This window comes from Sciurus vulgaris (genome assembly GCF_902686455.1).
Source record: "Sciurus vulgaris genome assembly, chromosome: 10".
Classification (NCBI taxonomy): domain Eukaryota; kingdom Metazoa; phylum Chordata; class Mammalia; order Rodentia; family Sciuridae; genus Sciurus; species Sciurus vulgaris.
The window spans coordinates 101,968,186-101,984,996 of record NC_136470.1 but is presented as its reverse complement, the minus strand read 5'-3'; the positions used below and the strand labels follow the sequence as shown (position 1 = coordinate 101,984,996).

The following is a 16,811-nucleotide window of genomic DNA, read 5'->3' as shown; positions in this document are numbered from 1 at the left end:
AGTTATGTTCCACATATGTATGATGTGTCAAAATGCATTCTACTATCATGTATAACTAATCAGAACAAATTTAAAAATGCCATTTTAAATCATCAAAAATATATATATACATATATGTGTGTGTGTGTGTGTGTGTGTGTGTATTAATAGATGCAACCTGCTACAGGCTCATGACACACCTTAAAAATTGTGGTAGAATGCTTAACCTGAGATCTTAATTTTTAAGTATATAACATATTATTGTTGGCTATCAGTCCTGTGGGACTTTTTGATTATATCCCAAATGTGGTACCAGGTACAGGACAGAGGAAGTAGCACTGGACACTGGGACTGGGACTATCAAGACTTCTTGGACAGTGGCAGTGGCCTTTTTCATGTAATGGCCCACACTGGGGGCCACAGGTGCCAGATGGAAAACTACCCAATAGCTTGTCCAAGCGTAGGTACTGTTCCCACCTTTTGTTTATTTCTTCTTCTTTCAAAATGTTTGCTTTATTTTAATATCAAGTTAAACACAAATACATGAGACCATTATCATTGGGAAATTTTAATAAGATATCAAAAATGACCCTCTGCCACCACCTCGGACCCAGACACCTCCTCAGAAGTCACCTCTAGGTTTTAGTTTGCTAAATCTTTCCAATCCACCATCCTCTTTGGGACTTCTGTTTGTTTCCTTGGCTCCCATTAGAATGTGGTTTCAGTGTAATTGCTTATCAAGAGGCTTCTCTTAATTTGCTTTTCTCAGTATGGCATAGAAATCTATAGACAGGTGACGCCCAATTTCTCAGTCTAAACTTGGGTGTCTGGATACCTTTCGCAGCAACCCAGACCCCTGCTGATTCAAGAAAGTCTGAGAAAGGACCAGGCGTGTCACCACTTCGGCAGGCCAGGCAATGCCTGGCTGACTGCCTTAGCTTGCTGGCTCTGGTTCTGCTAAGGAAGAAGAGTTTATCTTTCCTAGAATGGTTTTGTTTCATCTGAACCCAAGGCATCTTGTAAAATGTAATTCATGCTCATAGGGGTTTGGAGCACTGGAGTAGGGCCAAGATCTGATTTGGTTTTCCCCTTTGCAAAGGTTAGGTGATTTGATCATGAGTAAGTCTTGCTTAACTTTTCTGGACATTGACTATAAAACAAACTAGACAATCTCTTGTCTCTTCACATGCAAGATGGGAGTAGTATCTGTTTCATGGGATTGTTGTAAGGATTAAATAAAATTGTATGGATTTAGGGCTTAGAACAAAGCCCAGCACATGGTAATCACTTGCTGATGTCAGTTATTGTTACTTTTCTGCCCTCAGTTTCTGTGATTGATGGTTCTCAATTTAATGTCCTCTTCAGAAGGACACAAGGTTCTGTATCTCTCTCGGTTGACTAGTTAGGTAAGTGCTGCTCTTTCTTTCAGCCTGGAGCTTGTGATATTTGGCAACAAGGGCAATTCTAATTAAAAGAGCAAGGAGTCACTTACTGAGCAGGCGTTCCCTGATTTTATGCTGTTCATGCCATAGAGGTTCGACAATCTGTGGCAAATTCCTTTGACAGTTGTGTATCTATGGCAGTGTTTCAGTGAGCACTGTTCTAAATTAATTAATCACCAGACAATTCCATCTAAATTGAATGGTACTGCTGCATGCAGAAAATTTTTGTTTGTAATTCTTGAATCATCCCAGTTTAAATTAAGTCTATTAAACTTCACTGTTCCTAGCCATTTTTTCAGTCAAATATGCCTAAATGGCCACAATAACTATGCAGGGCATCTTTCTGTTATGAGTTTGTCTCTTTAATGTCAGCGGGTTAATCATTTTCAGATACTCTCTGTGCTCTTTTCTGTCATTGCCTTGAAAACCATTTACTGCTCATTTGTTGGGTGCTGAGGGAGGCTTATGAGGTTGACATAAAAAAGTGGGAGCGAAGACCATGAGGTCACTGTTGAGGTTTAACAAACAATGTTGCTCTGTGCTGTTGACCAATAGGTCACCAATAAATGGAGCAGTGTCAGGGAGAAAGGAGTCTTGTGTCAGCTGTTTACCAGAGTTCCAGGAATGTACTGTAACAAGCAGATGGTGCAACTCGGTGGACAAGTTGTTGACTCAGGTACTTCTTTGTCTCATGAGTCTCTAAGAAACACAATCAGCTTCAATAAGCCCCACTCCCTCCACCCCCAGAAAATCCCCAATGTGTGCGAACGCTAAATGTCGACTTCCAGTGTTTCTTTTGACCTATTGAGAACGGTGGCAAGATTGGTGTAATAATCCCAAATAGAAGTTCCCTCTTCCTTTTGAGTTGAAGTCACTTCCTGTATTAGAGCAGGGCAAGCACTTAGTGGAGTTGGAGGAGAGAGGAAGCAGTCCTTTTCATTCTTCAGTGACTTAGGAGAGAATGTCAAGGATTGAAGGTCAGTGCTTCTGTGCAGTGGACAAAGCAGCTTCCTTGGTCCTGAGAGCAGCTAGGAATGTTCAGGGCAGCAGCGGGGTGGAGCCTTGGCTTGTGGGGGCAATGCTGTCCTCTCAAGGTATAGAGTCTGCCCCAAGGCTGTGCATTCCTTTTCCCTCTCTCTTCTCAAACTCTCCTCAGGTGACCAGGCTGAACTGAAAGGGAAATTGCTTTGTTTTGCTTCAATAAGAGGCACAGTTCCATGTCTCCCTTACCCTGAGCCCGCTGAAAGAATCCAGCCAAGCATCAGGTGTGGGCTCTGTTGGCGCTCACCAAGGCCATTGCCCTATCTTTGCCACTAATGGGAGCAGGAGACTCATCTGTTTTGCCAGGGGAACACTGGAAGGGTGAGGAGCACAGGCAGAGTGGAAAGAGCACTGCTCTTGGAGTCTGGACACAGCCTCTGGTTCCGGTGCTTCAGACCTCCAGGTCACAGGGAGCCACTTGCTTAGGGCTATGACCTTTGAAGGGTTAGGGTTGTAGATTCACCATTTTTTACTTTCAGGACATGTAAGAGAGCACAGCAAGGACAATGGGTAGGCCCCTTGTTGATGGTTTCAGTCTAAGGAGCAGAAAGAGCTTCTGAATGTTCCCATATATAAGTGTCCTGAGTGACAAATTTTCTTCCAGTTCATTTCTAGTAATTATAACCCTGTCGATGCGGTAGCCCCCACATTAGAGCATGCCGAACCTTTTGTCTGCATCACAGAGCACCCAGTGTGACTCATCTATTGTCCTTATAGATTTCTTGCTAACTGAAAATCCACTTACATCTTAATTTATTAGTTTGCTACTGCAGAGCCTGCTCTGCTGAGGAGATAACCACTCCTGATGCTCAGACTCTGAAAGATTACTATTTGAAAAGTGTATTGAGCAGTGAAATAAAAAAGCAACTCAATACCAGATGTGCAGAGTAATGCTTTTCCCTGATTGTCTTTGTGAACTTCCACAAAGATGGAAGAAGGAATGTTGGTGGAAATACAGGAGGAAGAAACAGATCAGGGAAGAAACTGTGGATTCGCCACAGAAGCCACTGCTTGATTGGTAAGGCTAACCTGGAGTCTGATGATGGCATTCTTATCAAGCATCTTTCCTTGAGGTACAGTTACGTTGATTTTTAAACCATTAATGCTTTAGGAGTAAAGCAGGCTGATACATAAGTACCCAAAAGCACCAGATGGAAATGTGCATCAAACAATAGAAAGTCAATAAAAAGTAATTTGGTTTTTATAAAAAGGGGAAGGGGAGGAAAATACGAGTTTGGGTGTTGAGAGTGACGTAGACAACATATACAGATGTTTCCCTTTTTAGATGCACATGCACGCTAATAATAATAATGGCATTCTTTTTATGTAGTCATTCCTTTAAACTTTCTTGGATTTTATGGGCATGTTATAAGAACAACTAGGGACAAAATTTACAAAGATCTGATGTGAAAGCATACAGTTGTGAAGCAGGTAGAACTGGTCTCATCATCCTTCATTTGGAAACAAAACAGAAGCTTAGAGAGATTGATGTATCTAGGGTCACCCCACTTGCATAATGTATTCTGACCTCAGAGCCTGTTCTGTTTATTCTAGGAATAATGTCCCACTTCTCAGCTTTCCCCTTTTCACTTTATTTTCATATTTTGGCTTGCTCCCAGGGTGCTGTCATTGACATTTACAGCCTTGATTCTGAAGTCACAGGGGCTAAACGCTCTTTGGTGAGAAGTTACTGAGGGTTTTTATTTCAAAGAAGGATGCCCTTCATCCACTCATTATCATTTGGAGTGCTTTGGCAGAAAGAACAGCAGCCCAGGAATCCAAAGAGCCAGCTTCTAATTTTGATTCTACCACTATTCACCCTACGATCTTGAGCAAGTTATTTCTAACTTTCTGAGTCTCCGAACAGTTTCATGCTTCAAAGCTGGAGTTAAGTGAGAAAATTCCTGAGAAATTTCTTCAGGAAGTTCTATAGGAAGCAACTGAAAGCAAGCCCAAAACTGTACATACAAAATGATCCACTCGTGGGCAGGGAGGGGGCGGGCAAGAGGGAGAGCTCCCACCCACACGAGCTCATGGCCATTCCTACCTGATGCTGATATTCGTTCACATTGCCCACAAGGGGCCAGGCGCTGGCTGAATCAGGATTCTGGACCACCAGGGGCTTGTCAGAAGGATGGGTGTAGGGGGTCAAGAGAGAGTGCTGTACATTTATGTGTTCAAAGGACTTTGTTTTCCTGCTCTTCTAGTACTTTCTCTAGTCTTGCTGAACTACTGGTCACTTCTGCACCCACGTGCTTTTCCATTCCTGAGCCTTTGCTCAAAATGCTCCGGCTGATTGAAAAGCCTCCCTCTTTTTTTCCTTTCCTATAAACTGGCAAAGGCCATCTCCTCCTCACAGTTCTTCCAGGCAGAGGCCCCCTTCTCTTTGGTCCCACAGAAGTTCCTGAATTCATAAGATAGACTACATTTTGTCCTTGTCTTAGAGCATGTTTTTCTCCTGCCCCTGCCTTTCTCTATCTCCCCAGTAACACAAGGAGACCACAGCTCATGGGCAGGGGCCATTGCACCTGGGACTGAATCCTTAAAGGATTTCAGGATGTGCAATTAAGCACCATGGAACAACAAAAAGGGGCCATTGCTTCCTTGGTAGTTTCTGCCCTCACATCCAGTGTAGGGCCTACTACAGAACAGGTGCTGATAAATACATGGCTACTTTTTTTTCTGTTGCATGAATAGGACATGCTAAGTCTTAATGGTTTGTCAAGTGAGATCACAGCTGCTTTGAATACTTCAAAAATAATATGACTTAATAGGTGAAATAAATACTATGTTTTTTGAGTCCTCTGACAACTGAAAGTGATTAAGGCAGCCTTATTATATTAAAGTGATCTGAACCGATGATCATTAACATTGTCCACAATGAAACATTGACATAAAAAAGTCACACATGGGAGCTCTTAGAGAAAATTCATAATTATTTTCCAAACTCTGGGTTAGAACTTCTGCAGGGCTGGGAGTTATGGAGTTATATATAGAAAGGGGTCCAACAATCCCTATGTAGACTAGGCATTGTTGGTAGAGAAGTGACTTATATGTATAAGCTTTGTTTTTCAAATGAATGTGGCTTATAGAAACATTTTGAGTTTCACTGAAAAGTGTTACTGAGTTTTTTCTTGCTTTTAAATTTCTGAGGTAGGTATGTTGAGAACACATTATATTTTAAAAGGTTGGGAGTCAGTCTTTCTTGGGCTAATAAGATGACTGGAACAGTTATCTGATGACTTCTGAGCTTTATGGTGTTTGGTCTCTCAGCATGCTCCCTCTGGTTGGCACTGCAGCCTGTAGAAGTTTGTGGAATGCCACATGAGGTTAGCTACCATTTACTTAGAGGAAGCCAGCAATATAAGCCTAAATTATGGACACGAGTCAGTTGCTGGGGAATGCTATTTTTTAAAATATATATTTACCCTATCAGTTTTTGAGATGGGTAGTACATAGCTATATCGAAGAAAGGTCTTAAATTTTACAAGTAGTCTACAGCATTTGTTGCCACTTTTTTTTTTTATTTCAGTGGTCAGGAAAATGTTAAAAACATAACTAAAACCTTCCCCACCCAACCCAAAATCTTGTGAAGATCAATAAAAAGGCTTCCAACTTTTAATTTTGTCAAAGCAGAACATTCAATAAAATGAACAGCTACTGCTTATCAATGTCAGCCCTCAAATGCATCTTTTTTTTTTTTTTTTTTTTTTTTTTTTTGTGGTGCTAGGGCCAGAACCCAGGGCTCAACTGCATCTTTACAGTAACACAGGGAGTACCATCTCCAGTGAGCTTAATAGCTCACAATGTTGTCCTTCGTGGTTATTTTTCCTTAACTGGTGATAACTTTGGCCTGCACTGCTTGATAGGTGTCCAGTTGTGAATGGCTATTCTATTTCTCTGCATTAGTGATTCCTTCTACCTCTAAATCACTCTTTTATTAAATGAGTTAAAAATAAAATATAACCTGGAATCATGGAGCTGGATGCAGGGCTGGAAAATGTTTTCAGACCATGGTGTTGCTGATCTTTGTCCTTCTGCCTTCACTTGGCAGGTTAACTTTGAACTTTGGAAACCATGACGATTTTTGGAGGGATTGACTCTACATCAAATCGTTATTGTCACAAAACATGGACATAGTTGCTTATGAAACTACAAAAATATATGTACATGCTGGTGAAATACAATTAAAAATAAAACTAACATTCTAAAAACTTTTTTCATGTAAATTATTGAGAACTCATTTCGAAAACATTTATTGTATCTTAACAACCAGAGTTTGTGATTTCTAGATTGTCCACAATGACTGTCACTGCCACTTTGTGCATTTCTTAGCATCTGTTTCATATTCTTCATTTGTACCTGGGACTAAATCCTTAAAGGATTTCAGGAATGTGCAGCTAAGCACCATGGAACCACAAAATGGTTTTAGTCCTGGATGGAAAAGATTGATTAAGACCTTGACTTTGGCTTTTTAGAATGAATTATACATTATACTTCATTTCAACAGATTTGTGAAGACACAGAAAATAATAGAGGAATAAAAAAGTTCTTTCACTGTCATATACTGCTTCATATTACATCATTTCACTATCTTCTTTCTTTATTTTTAAAATATTTCTTTTATTAAGTGAGCAGGAAAATACATGATTGAACAATTTGAAACTACAAGGTGTGCCCTTTACAAGACTGAGTGAAACAATAAATTAATTCATCAGAAGGCATGTGTCAATTTCCTACAATGAAACTTCATGCAACAACATTCAGTGAAGCTGAATATATACAGATGTTAGAGGCCACCCAGAGAGGCCTCAGAACCATGGTCTCTTGGACGATTAAGACCCAAATGTCCTTAGGCTTTTTTGAGGCTACACTGGCAGTAGGAATAATTTTGCTGCTGTTTACTTCTTATTTGGGGGGAAATTGTTGTGGTTTTTAAACATTTAGATCAGAAAACAAAATTCAGAATCTTTTCCCTACCTCCTCAAATTGCACTTATTGTAATGACAGTAGCTTAAAGTGGATCATTATCTGTATACATCTAAGGGTTTTGAGATGCCTCTTTTCTCAAGGTTCTGTGTAACAACCTCTCTTCCAGTCCTGCCACTTGGTCTGTAAAGATGATTCATGAAGTTATAAAGTATAGATGGGGTCAGAGCCAGGTGCCTTCCATCCATAAAAGGCATTCCAGGAAAGAAAGTCTAGAGCATTTTCTATTTTCTACATGAAAGAAAACACCTGCTTTTCTGATAAACTTTGGAGACAGCTTTTTTTTTTTTTTTTTTTTTTTACATTGAAATTATCTTTTAAACTCCATTTAAAGATTTTATTTATTCATCCAACAGATACTTACTGACTGACCTACTTGTCAGGGATTCTTTAAAGCACTGGAGATAGCCAGAGGTATAATAAAGCAGAAAATGACTGAGGGACTGGAGGTGATTTTATTTATATCTCTGAGAGGAAAGGAATATTTGCGCACAGACCTGAATGAAAGGAAGGAGCAAGTCAGACTGACATATTCAGGGAAGAGATTTCCAGACTGGGTGACAGCAAGGGCATAGACCCTGAGACAGGGGCTTGCTATGAGCATATTCTGGGTGAAGTAAGGAGGCCAGTGTGGCTGGAGCTAAGTGAAGAGAGAAATAGTGGGTGAGGTCAAAGAAATGGTGGAGGTGGATGGGGACAAAAGGAAAGGCAGATTATTTCTATCGCCTTATCAGCCCTAACAGGATGATGATGTTCTGAGGAAGATGGGGAGGTATTAAGGGACTTGGCCAACAGGGGATCACTGTGGCCTATGTTTTAAAAGCATGATGTCAGGCAAGAAGTGGCTTGGGATCAGATTGGATTATGAATACATTCTGAAGCTAAGGAAAACCGATTTTTTTAAAAAATGGATTAGGTGTGATACGTGAAAGAGAAAATTTAAGGGTAACAGTAAGATTTTATGGTGTGGAAAAATGGAGAAGCCATTTGCCACATAGGGAAGACTGTAGTGGCAATATATTGATGGGTAGGGAGCAAATTCTTAGTTTTGGGCATGTCAACTTTGAGACCCAAATGAAGATGCTAACTAGGATGTTAGACAGAAATATGGGCATTCAGGAAAGGGATTGGGGCTGGAGATGAAAATGGGTTTTGCCATTGTATATGTTTTTTAAAGTCCCAAGACTGAAAGAGAGGGATTGTCTAGTACTGGGTTAAGCCAAGAATCCACTGAAGAGTGGTTAGAGAGTTAGGGAATGTGAGAAGGATGTCCCTGGGCCAAGAAAGTATTTTGAGAAGGAAGTAGTTAGTCACCATGTCAAAGACCACAAATGAATCAAGCAGCATGAAGTCAGACACCTTGACCACTGCATTTGACAGTGTGGGAGATCTCTCGTGCTAAGTGGGAACAAAAAACTGATTTGAGTTGTTCAAAAGACCAGATTTAGACAGTGAACATGCACAATTCTTCCTGGGGTTTTTGTCTGTCATGGGGAACAGACATAAGATGGTAGTTAGAGGAGATGAGTGTCTTTATAAGAGGAGAGACTGCAGCAAGAGTGCCATGAAGTCTTCCAGGAGAATAGGAATACTGATGATGCAAGAGACAGAAGGATATCGTAAGATAATGTCCTTTATATCAAGAAGTTGGATAGGACATACCTGGAGCCAACAGTAGAACTGCCCACTATCACTTAAATAGTAATCAGTAATGATATGTTCACTGGATAAGTTAAGGAAACTGAGAAGCCAGGATCTTTGTAAAATTTTTTAAGTGGATACTGAAATCTCCAAGAATTAAGAAACTTGCAGGTGTCCTACTATTATAAATGTTTCAGTATTTATATTTTGACAGAGATAGCATAACATAATATGTTCTAGGACACGGATGTGGCAAAACCTTGAATTAGAACCTACCAAAGCATTTCTAGCTACTGTTTGGAACAGCTGTGGAAAGTACTTCCTGAAGAGTTTTCGTATGCAGCAGGGAAAAAAAAACACTGGAAAGTAAAAGTTTCAGACTTGAAAATATGTCAGGAAGATACATCAGTATGACCATATCTAATCTAAGCAAATTTTGACAATTTAAAATACTTCTGAACCCTGGAGATTTAAAAGATGTAACTAATCACAGCAAAATGATAGTTTTTCCTTCCAATATTATAAATTTAGCATCTTTCTACAGTTATGCTAACATTATAAGTAAGACAGCTAACATGTACAAAAATAGTTTTACAACATTCAATTTGAAAGTTCTCCCTGGCTGTCATCTCTTTTTTCCATGCTGCCACCCAACATTTGAAATTCTGATTCAGGGTAATGTCTGGGCTTTCCTAAGCCATAGTATGTATCACTATTCCTTAACATTGACCCCAAGGGAGAAGGGCAAGGGGCAAATGGGGCATGGATATTTGCTGTATACAAATAATGATCCATTGTTAGAAATGAAAACTCACCTTTCCACCCACATTTGCTTGACTTCAATAATGCAATGTAACTTGATGTGGATAAAAATAGACCATCGAAACCAAACCCTCTCATGCCAAGAGTGAGTTAGTTTGAGGATAACTACCCAAAGCCAAAAATCTGGAAACTTCAGGGCATTTTTATTTTTAACTGCATTTTCTAGTTTTTATTCAAATGTTTGGCATCACAGACATAGAGTCCAAGATTTTGATCTGGATTTAAAATAACTCAAACGTTATCCAGGGATTTTTGTTAAAAACTACTCATTGGGGGACTTTAAATTGGTGCATTCTGGCCCTTCGTGGAATGGCACGTCTAGAAGAATAAAGTTCAAAGCACAGGTTATGATCTCACACTGTTTAATGCTTTGCAAACTGTTGAATATTCTAGATGTCTATGGAAAAATTATCAGAACAAAGATACAGTAAGGAAATCAAAACAGCATTAGAAAATATTTGGTAGAAATGTATAGATTTTCAGTTTTGAATGTGCAATTCTTCTTTGCTGAGACTCCCAAAAAGAGATCAGTTCATAACCATGTTATTTGAGACTCATTAAGGACAGCTCATTATAGAGTTCCTGATATTGCTATATCGAGCAAGGCCAAAGTACAGAGGCATTTATGAGACAATATTGACAAGTAAAATAAATTTAGAATTTTGGATTTTAGGTTTTATGTTGCACTGCGTAGTCTCAGGAGAAGCCAGTTTTTGCTTAATTGGTTCATTTGCTATGTTTTGTTTGATTTGATCAGATTTAAATCTTTAAGGAATGAACTAACAACTTCTATAAATTGTTGAGCTAGTCAGAACATAGTATCAGAGAAGGTCTGCGATGGAAAGGTACATGGTAGGGTGACTCAGAATTGCCATCAGCACGTTGTGAATTTTCTCATGATTTCCTGTTTAAGATTAAGGTTTGACCAATAACTGAATCTTCCTGCTTAAAAATAATGCAGCACATCTTACATTTCAAAGCAACCAGCACAAATGCAAGTGATGCCTGTTCAAGCAGACTTTGAAAGACGCACACACTACTAACACAAAGAGCTCATCCACGTTTCAAGAATACAGTGACGGGACCTGGTACGCGTAGTAGTACAGTTAGCTTATTTTTTTTAAACTTCTTGGAATGGGAGGTCAGACTTGAGCCCTTCCTCATCAGGCAGTGCACAATACCGAAATGGCTCCAGCCTTAATATCACACCTCTTTCTAATCTACTGCACAGGAGGGACCAGAGACACCAATTACCAATGAGTCACAAGAGCAGACAGAAAATTGTTAGTAGTTCGTGACAACCAGATATTAGGATGCTTTTAATAAATATGTACTTGATGCAAAGTGTGTTAGGAATGCATCATAGAAAGTGATGTCAAAGTGTTAGAAAAAAATGGAGCTCCTGTCCGAGTGGCCTTGAGAGATTTTACCCTTGCTTTAATCTACCCTGTTCAATAAGTGAAGAGCTCTAGGTCTTGAAGCTTTTATCTAAGAATGAGATCTCTCCAAATAGAGCCATCAGACTTTATGTGGAACATAGTGCAAGTTGTCTCCATGTATATTGTGTGTGCTGACCATGATCTGGATGAAAGTGGCATGGGGAGCTCCCATTATGAAGGGACCTTAAAGCTCATCCATTTCTACTACCCACTGGGTGCAGGAATCCAGACTAAGTACCCTGACCAGCAACCCGAAACAGTGATCACCTGCCAGAACCTGGAGCAAGACTATGGTGTGGGCAGGCTGGGTGGATTTTGCTGGATGATTATTTTGCTGCATAACGGTCAGTGAAGAAGCCTGAGGGATCTGATTAAACTTACTTTGGGGAGGAGGAGAGTTCAGTTTCTCCAATTTTGTAGAAAAATAAAAATGAACCAATTTCTAGTTGTACAGGAAGACCAAAACTAAAAACATTTTTATTAAGGTGCTATTAAAATGAATGAAGAGAACCCCCCTCACTCCCCCATAAATAAAGCAAACAAAAAAGTTGGGAATTTGTATGAGCCACAGGACATAATTCTGATGAAATCTGCATGAGCTAGGTCTCACTGTGTCAGGGCTGGGGCCTGTCCTGATAGGGAAATATCTTTCTTTGAAGATAAAAGCTTCAAGGAATTCTATAACTATGTTTTAAGGAGATTTGTGGGTATCCTATTTAAATTTGGTTTTGCCTTATACTCAATGTAAAATATTTGTACAAAAATATAAAAGGCATGGCTTGATGTTTAACGTTTGTGTTTTATTGTTGTTGGCACCAGAAAAGCTCATGTTCTATGTCATGTCACTGTACATACTGTAAACAAGACTGCATTAATATTGTTTTCTTATGTTTTTTGTTTCAATGAATCTAGATTTTAAAAAATACATTCACAAACTACCTTATGTTTAAACACAATGATTCCCTTTTATTTCTTAACTGTACCCAAAACCCACAATAAAAAAATCATTTAAAGCTGTGTGTTTTTGAACTCATCACTTAGAAATCAAAACAAAACAAAACATAAAAACAAAGATCAGTTTGCAACATAATTTAAAGAAGCTCTGGTTTAAAATACCACAGCAGCAATATAAAGAGCTGGTGGCAATCACACTGGGGATGAGACCAGATCAATGCATTTTGTCCACATCGGCATCCAATTACAGTAGTTGCTAAGTTCAGTCCAAAAAGATATTGCTGAATTTGTTGCACAGAATTTGTGAAGATAGTGTTCGGCAGCATAACCTCGGCAGTAAAAATGAGAACGGAATTGGTGCATTGCTTTTGAGAGCTAAAGGGACCAGAATGAGGACCTCTTGTGATCACCTGAAGATGATCCTCAGTTGCATTTCTGTGTGCCACCTCTTAAAATAGATGTAAATGACAACCACCTTTGGTGGGGGGCATAATCATCTGGTCTGGAAGTTGGATTATTTCCCCTCCCTTCCCCCTTGCCCCAAACCACGGGATTGAAATGGTACCAGTTTTCTAATGTGTTTCGTTCTCATTAATAGTACATCAGCTGCTCATGTATTTAGGCAAAATCAGTTGGATCACAGATTTTCTTTGGATCCAATCTGGTAATTGCTTTCTCCCAAAACAAGCCACATTAGTTTTTGTCATCGGACCCCCGCTCCCCAATTTTTAAAGAACAATTTGGTCAACTACTGTTTTGTTTTTAAAATAGTCAATACTCCTGAGATTGCCAGTTGAGCTCTCTATATGTCTCCTGGAGATAACACTGCTGTGATGAACAGTGAAACAAAAACAAACAAAACGAGGTAGGTTAAAACAGGAAGCGCAACACAGATATCGTTTTTTGCAACACCTCGATACCACAGGCGGCCATGCTTGTAGCTTTGGAAAAAAAATCCCAGACAGTCACATAAAAGTTCAAATCATTCGAGTAAGAGTTTATAAGGACACAAGTCAACCTGAACTAAATACATACATATCTCTGCACAAATGTTGTTTACCGTATGTTGGGTAATTTGGAGGAAGGTAAAGTGATTAGGGTCTCAGAATTTTGGCCAAAGCCTCGCTTTCAAGTTCATTAAAATCTGAGCCAACGATGCCCGCTGTTGTGTCCGGCAGGCTTAGGCGTCTAGTCCCCTCTCTCACCGACCTAAGGAGAACACTGGCGGCTCAGAAACATTTGTTATTGATTTTTTTTCAGTCACAGTTTTCATCTTGAGAAAGTGGCACCCTCAGGAGAGAGCTGGGAATGTCCAGAGCCTGGATGTCGCCCACTCCCCAATTCCCAGAAAAAACAAAGTCTCAGTCCAAATGAAGCCCAAAATAAGTGACCTCTCAGCTGGGACGCTTTGTGCATTTAAAAAACAATGTGTGTGTGTGTGTGTGTGTGCGCGCGCGCGTGTGTATGTGTACACGTGCGCACACGTGTGTGTGTGTGTGTGTGTGTGTGTACACATATATATGTATATAAGCTTGTTTCCCAGAGGCTCTTTCTGTCTAACTCCGTCTGTCGTCCCTTTTTGCCCTGATCTGTTGCATAATAGCTGAGGGAAGGGTGCATTATAGTCCCACCTCAGTTGCCAGGCCAACTCAGTTCAATGGCATTTCTATCCTATTCAACACACTCCATTCTATAAAGGGCCATATAAAAATATGACCTGTCAGACTCACAAAAGTGGTAGTTGATTTTATTAGACTAAGGCTAGTAGTTTAGCCATTTAAAATCTATTTCCCAAAAGAGGGGAAAACTAGTATTTTTCTTCTCTTTTAAAAATTCATTAGCCAGTTGCTATCAAAAAGCAACCTTTTGGGTTGGTGAAGGCAAGAGAGTTCTTAAATTACCCCACTATGCAGTTACGGCCTTCAGTGAAAGGAGATAAAGTACATTTATTGTGCTGTCTCTCACCATTGGAAATTGGAAGTTTTACAACATACTGTATACTTAAAGCTAGCAGCAGACAATTAAAAACAGACTCATTTTCTCAGTGAGCATTCTCTCCCCGTTCTTACAAAGTAAGGGAGTAAAGAAAAAAGGTAAAAAACTCAAAAGCCACCATTACACAGCTTATTCAAGAGCACACAATATCTGTTTCTATCCCTAACTCCGAAGGGCACATGGTCCATCTTTGTCCACAGACAACGCAGCATCCTTGGGGATCTCCTGGACATTCCTGCCACCTTTTCTCTCCTTCTCGACCAGGCTGCAACACTGAAAGATGGACTGTATTGGGAGGGGTGGAGGGAGAGGAAAAGGGGAAAGTGGTATATTCGACCAAGCCTTCTGATTCTGCCTCTAGACTGGCATAAGTCCACATGAGTTATGTTCTTTTACATTAGAAATAACGCCATGAAGATAAGTGCCAAGTGCTCTTCTGTTACCAGTTCATCATGGAATTTCTGTTGAGGGTCATGAAAAACACTTGGCTACTTCCTCCAGATCGCACGGATGCAAAAAATACCTGTTTGAAATTAAAAACAAGTTAGTTCAACTGCATGGTTTTTTCCCCTCTTTTCTTCAACCGTCCATCCATTTCCTCTCACATGTTCTATCCCTGCCGTGTGTCACGTCTTAAGACTCAATGGCTAGTGCTTATAAAGTGCCTTCTGAGACAGTGCATCCTATGTGAACGCTCCTGCCTTTATTACTCTGGTTTGATATCAGCCACTCATTATGGTATTGGCCTCCAGGGATGCTGCAGGGGCTGTATGTCAATTGTGACATCCTTTGGGGTGTTCACATTTTAAAAGAGAGTTTCCTGCTAGGATAAAGTCCTGACTTCTGGCCCAGGACACAACAGGTCCTTTGATGATTTCCAGAAAGGCACAGAGGTTCCCCTTCTCTCTCTCATAAATGACATGAAGGCAGACTTTGAGGTGGAAGAGAATCCTTTCAAATTCCCAAAGTCAGGGGCAAACTTTGGGTCTACTATTATACAATTGGTGTTTACAATTTTTAAAATTTCAAATCAAGCAATTTCAATGATTGCGGTCAGGCACAGTAAAATGTTTAATGCTTCTTCACTGTGGCATTTCAGGAGTTAACACTTAGCTTCTCTGCTGATGCTGGCATATTCGCAGCCAGAGGAGATAATGGCATTAATAAGTAGAACCACAGTCCATTAGGTCTGAGCCTGTTAAATCATTTTATCAAATGACTGAGAGAAGTGAGCAAAATTTGGGTTACTGCTTGCTTGAGCTGAATGTAAATGAACCACTGCCCCAGGAAAATAGGATTTGAGGCTGTGGCATAGCCCTTCATCAGCCAACACCTAACTTTGGTCCAAGGCAATTATTTTGCTTTTGTCACTAGTATAAAGTCTCTGCTACTTCATTTCCGTAACTTCTTCAGAAGAATGTTCTCTCCCAACAACTTCTTAAGAAGTCCCTGGAAATGCTTTTCATTCAGTTAATGCTACATATGAAAGTAAAGGTATTCTTAGGGTCACTGAATCAAAATGGGGAAGGACAGAGAGAACCCATGGAAAGCCATAATGAGGGAAGGAAAGGGCTGCTGTTCTTTCCAGGCTATGTGTCCTGGGCTCTCAACCTCAGGTCTAGACATTGGTGTGGTCCAGCCTTCTTTAGAAGGTGTGGGTCTGGCTTGAAATTGGCCTGCTGGAGTTGGTCATCAGTGAACCAGAGTGTGGGTGTTCATACGTAGATCACTCTTTTTTGGTCTTGTGACCCCAGAGACTGGGTAGCTGTTGGAGTCTTGCTAGGTTAGCTGTTTTTTTGATAATACTCCTCAGTCTCCGGTATATCCTTGTTACCCACAGCTGTTATCCACCCAGACCACACCCGGTCAGAGAAGCTGGCCAGGGCTGAATGTAGTCTAGGACCACTCCATCAGGACTGGACGAAGACCAGCCTGGTCTATGGGGAACCCCAGAGTGAACAAAGAGATGTACAGCAGCCCAGCCTGTCATGTTCTTTTTCTAGAGGTGTTTATGTCTGCTGCATGGGGGCAGCATTTCTACATGGGCCATGGCCACAAAGGTGGAATTCACAAATGCAATTACAGCTTAGCTACTAAAAACTGGGTTACTCTACGGGGAGGACAGGGCAGAATCTACGCTGCTGCAGAATACCCCTTTGAGGTGACTGATCATGCCGGATGGACACAGCCAATTCCACTGGAGAACAGTCCCCTATGACATTTCAGAAGAGACATGGCTGGAATGACACAGGACATGGCACTAGTTGAGTTTGTGATTGTGCATTTCTTAAGGAATGGGTGACATCTTTTAAAAGTTTATATTTCTATATGTCGAATGTTTTATACTTAAGGGTGAACATAACGCAGGGTTAGGTTTTGATAGTGACTTCATGAAGAGTCTAAGAGTGGAAGTGCAAGGCCGACCCATTGTGAGATGACGATGATGGGCCAACTGCTCTAAGTGCGTAGGAGAATCTGGGGTGTCTGCTGAGTCGTCAGAGGCCTGCAG

General features: G+C 40.4%; 1 protein-coding gene and 1 long non-coding RNA gene across 6 annotated transcripts in view; one reads left to right on the top strand and one right to left on the bottom strand.

Moving 5' to 3' along the window:
- The window catches only part of LOC306670516, a 33,646-nt gene extending 20,611 nt beyond the window's left edge, over window positions 1–13,035 (top strand). Inside the window, exons 1-4 of one of the 3 annotated variants that reach the window (XR_013766426.1) lie at window positions 901–1,385; window positions 1,977–2,097; window positions 3,391–3,480; window positions 6,517–13,035. This is a non-coding gene — a long non-coding RNA (uncharacterized lncRNA). The other 2 variants (XR_013766425.1, XR_013766427.1) reach the window with 2 other exon arrangements.
- Window positions 13,036–13,501: 466 nt separating this feature from the next.
- The window catches only part of TNIK (TRAF2 and NCK interacting kinase), a 368,490-nt gene continuing 365,180 nt past the window's right edge, over window positions 13,502–16,811 (bottom strand). For all 3 annotated transcript variants that reach the window (XM_079155119.1, XM_079155118.1, XM_079155117.1), the window contains one exon: window positions 13,502–14,825. In XM_079155119.1, the coding sequence (XP_079011245.1) occupies window positions 14,742–14,825 (84 nt within the window). In that variant the 3' untranslated portion in view covers window positions 13,502–14,741. The remainder of the gene's footprint in view (window positions 14,826–16,811) is intronic.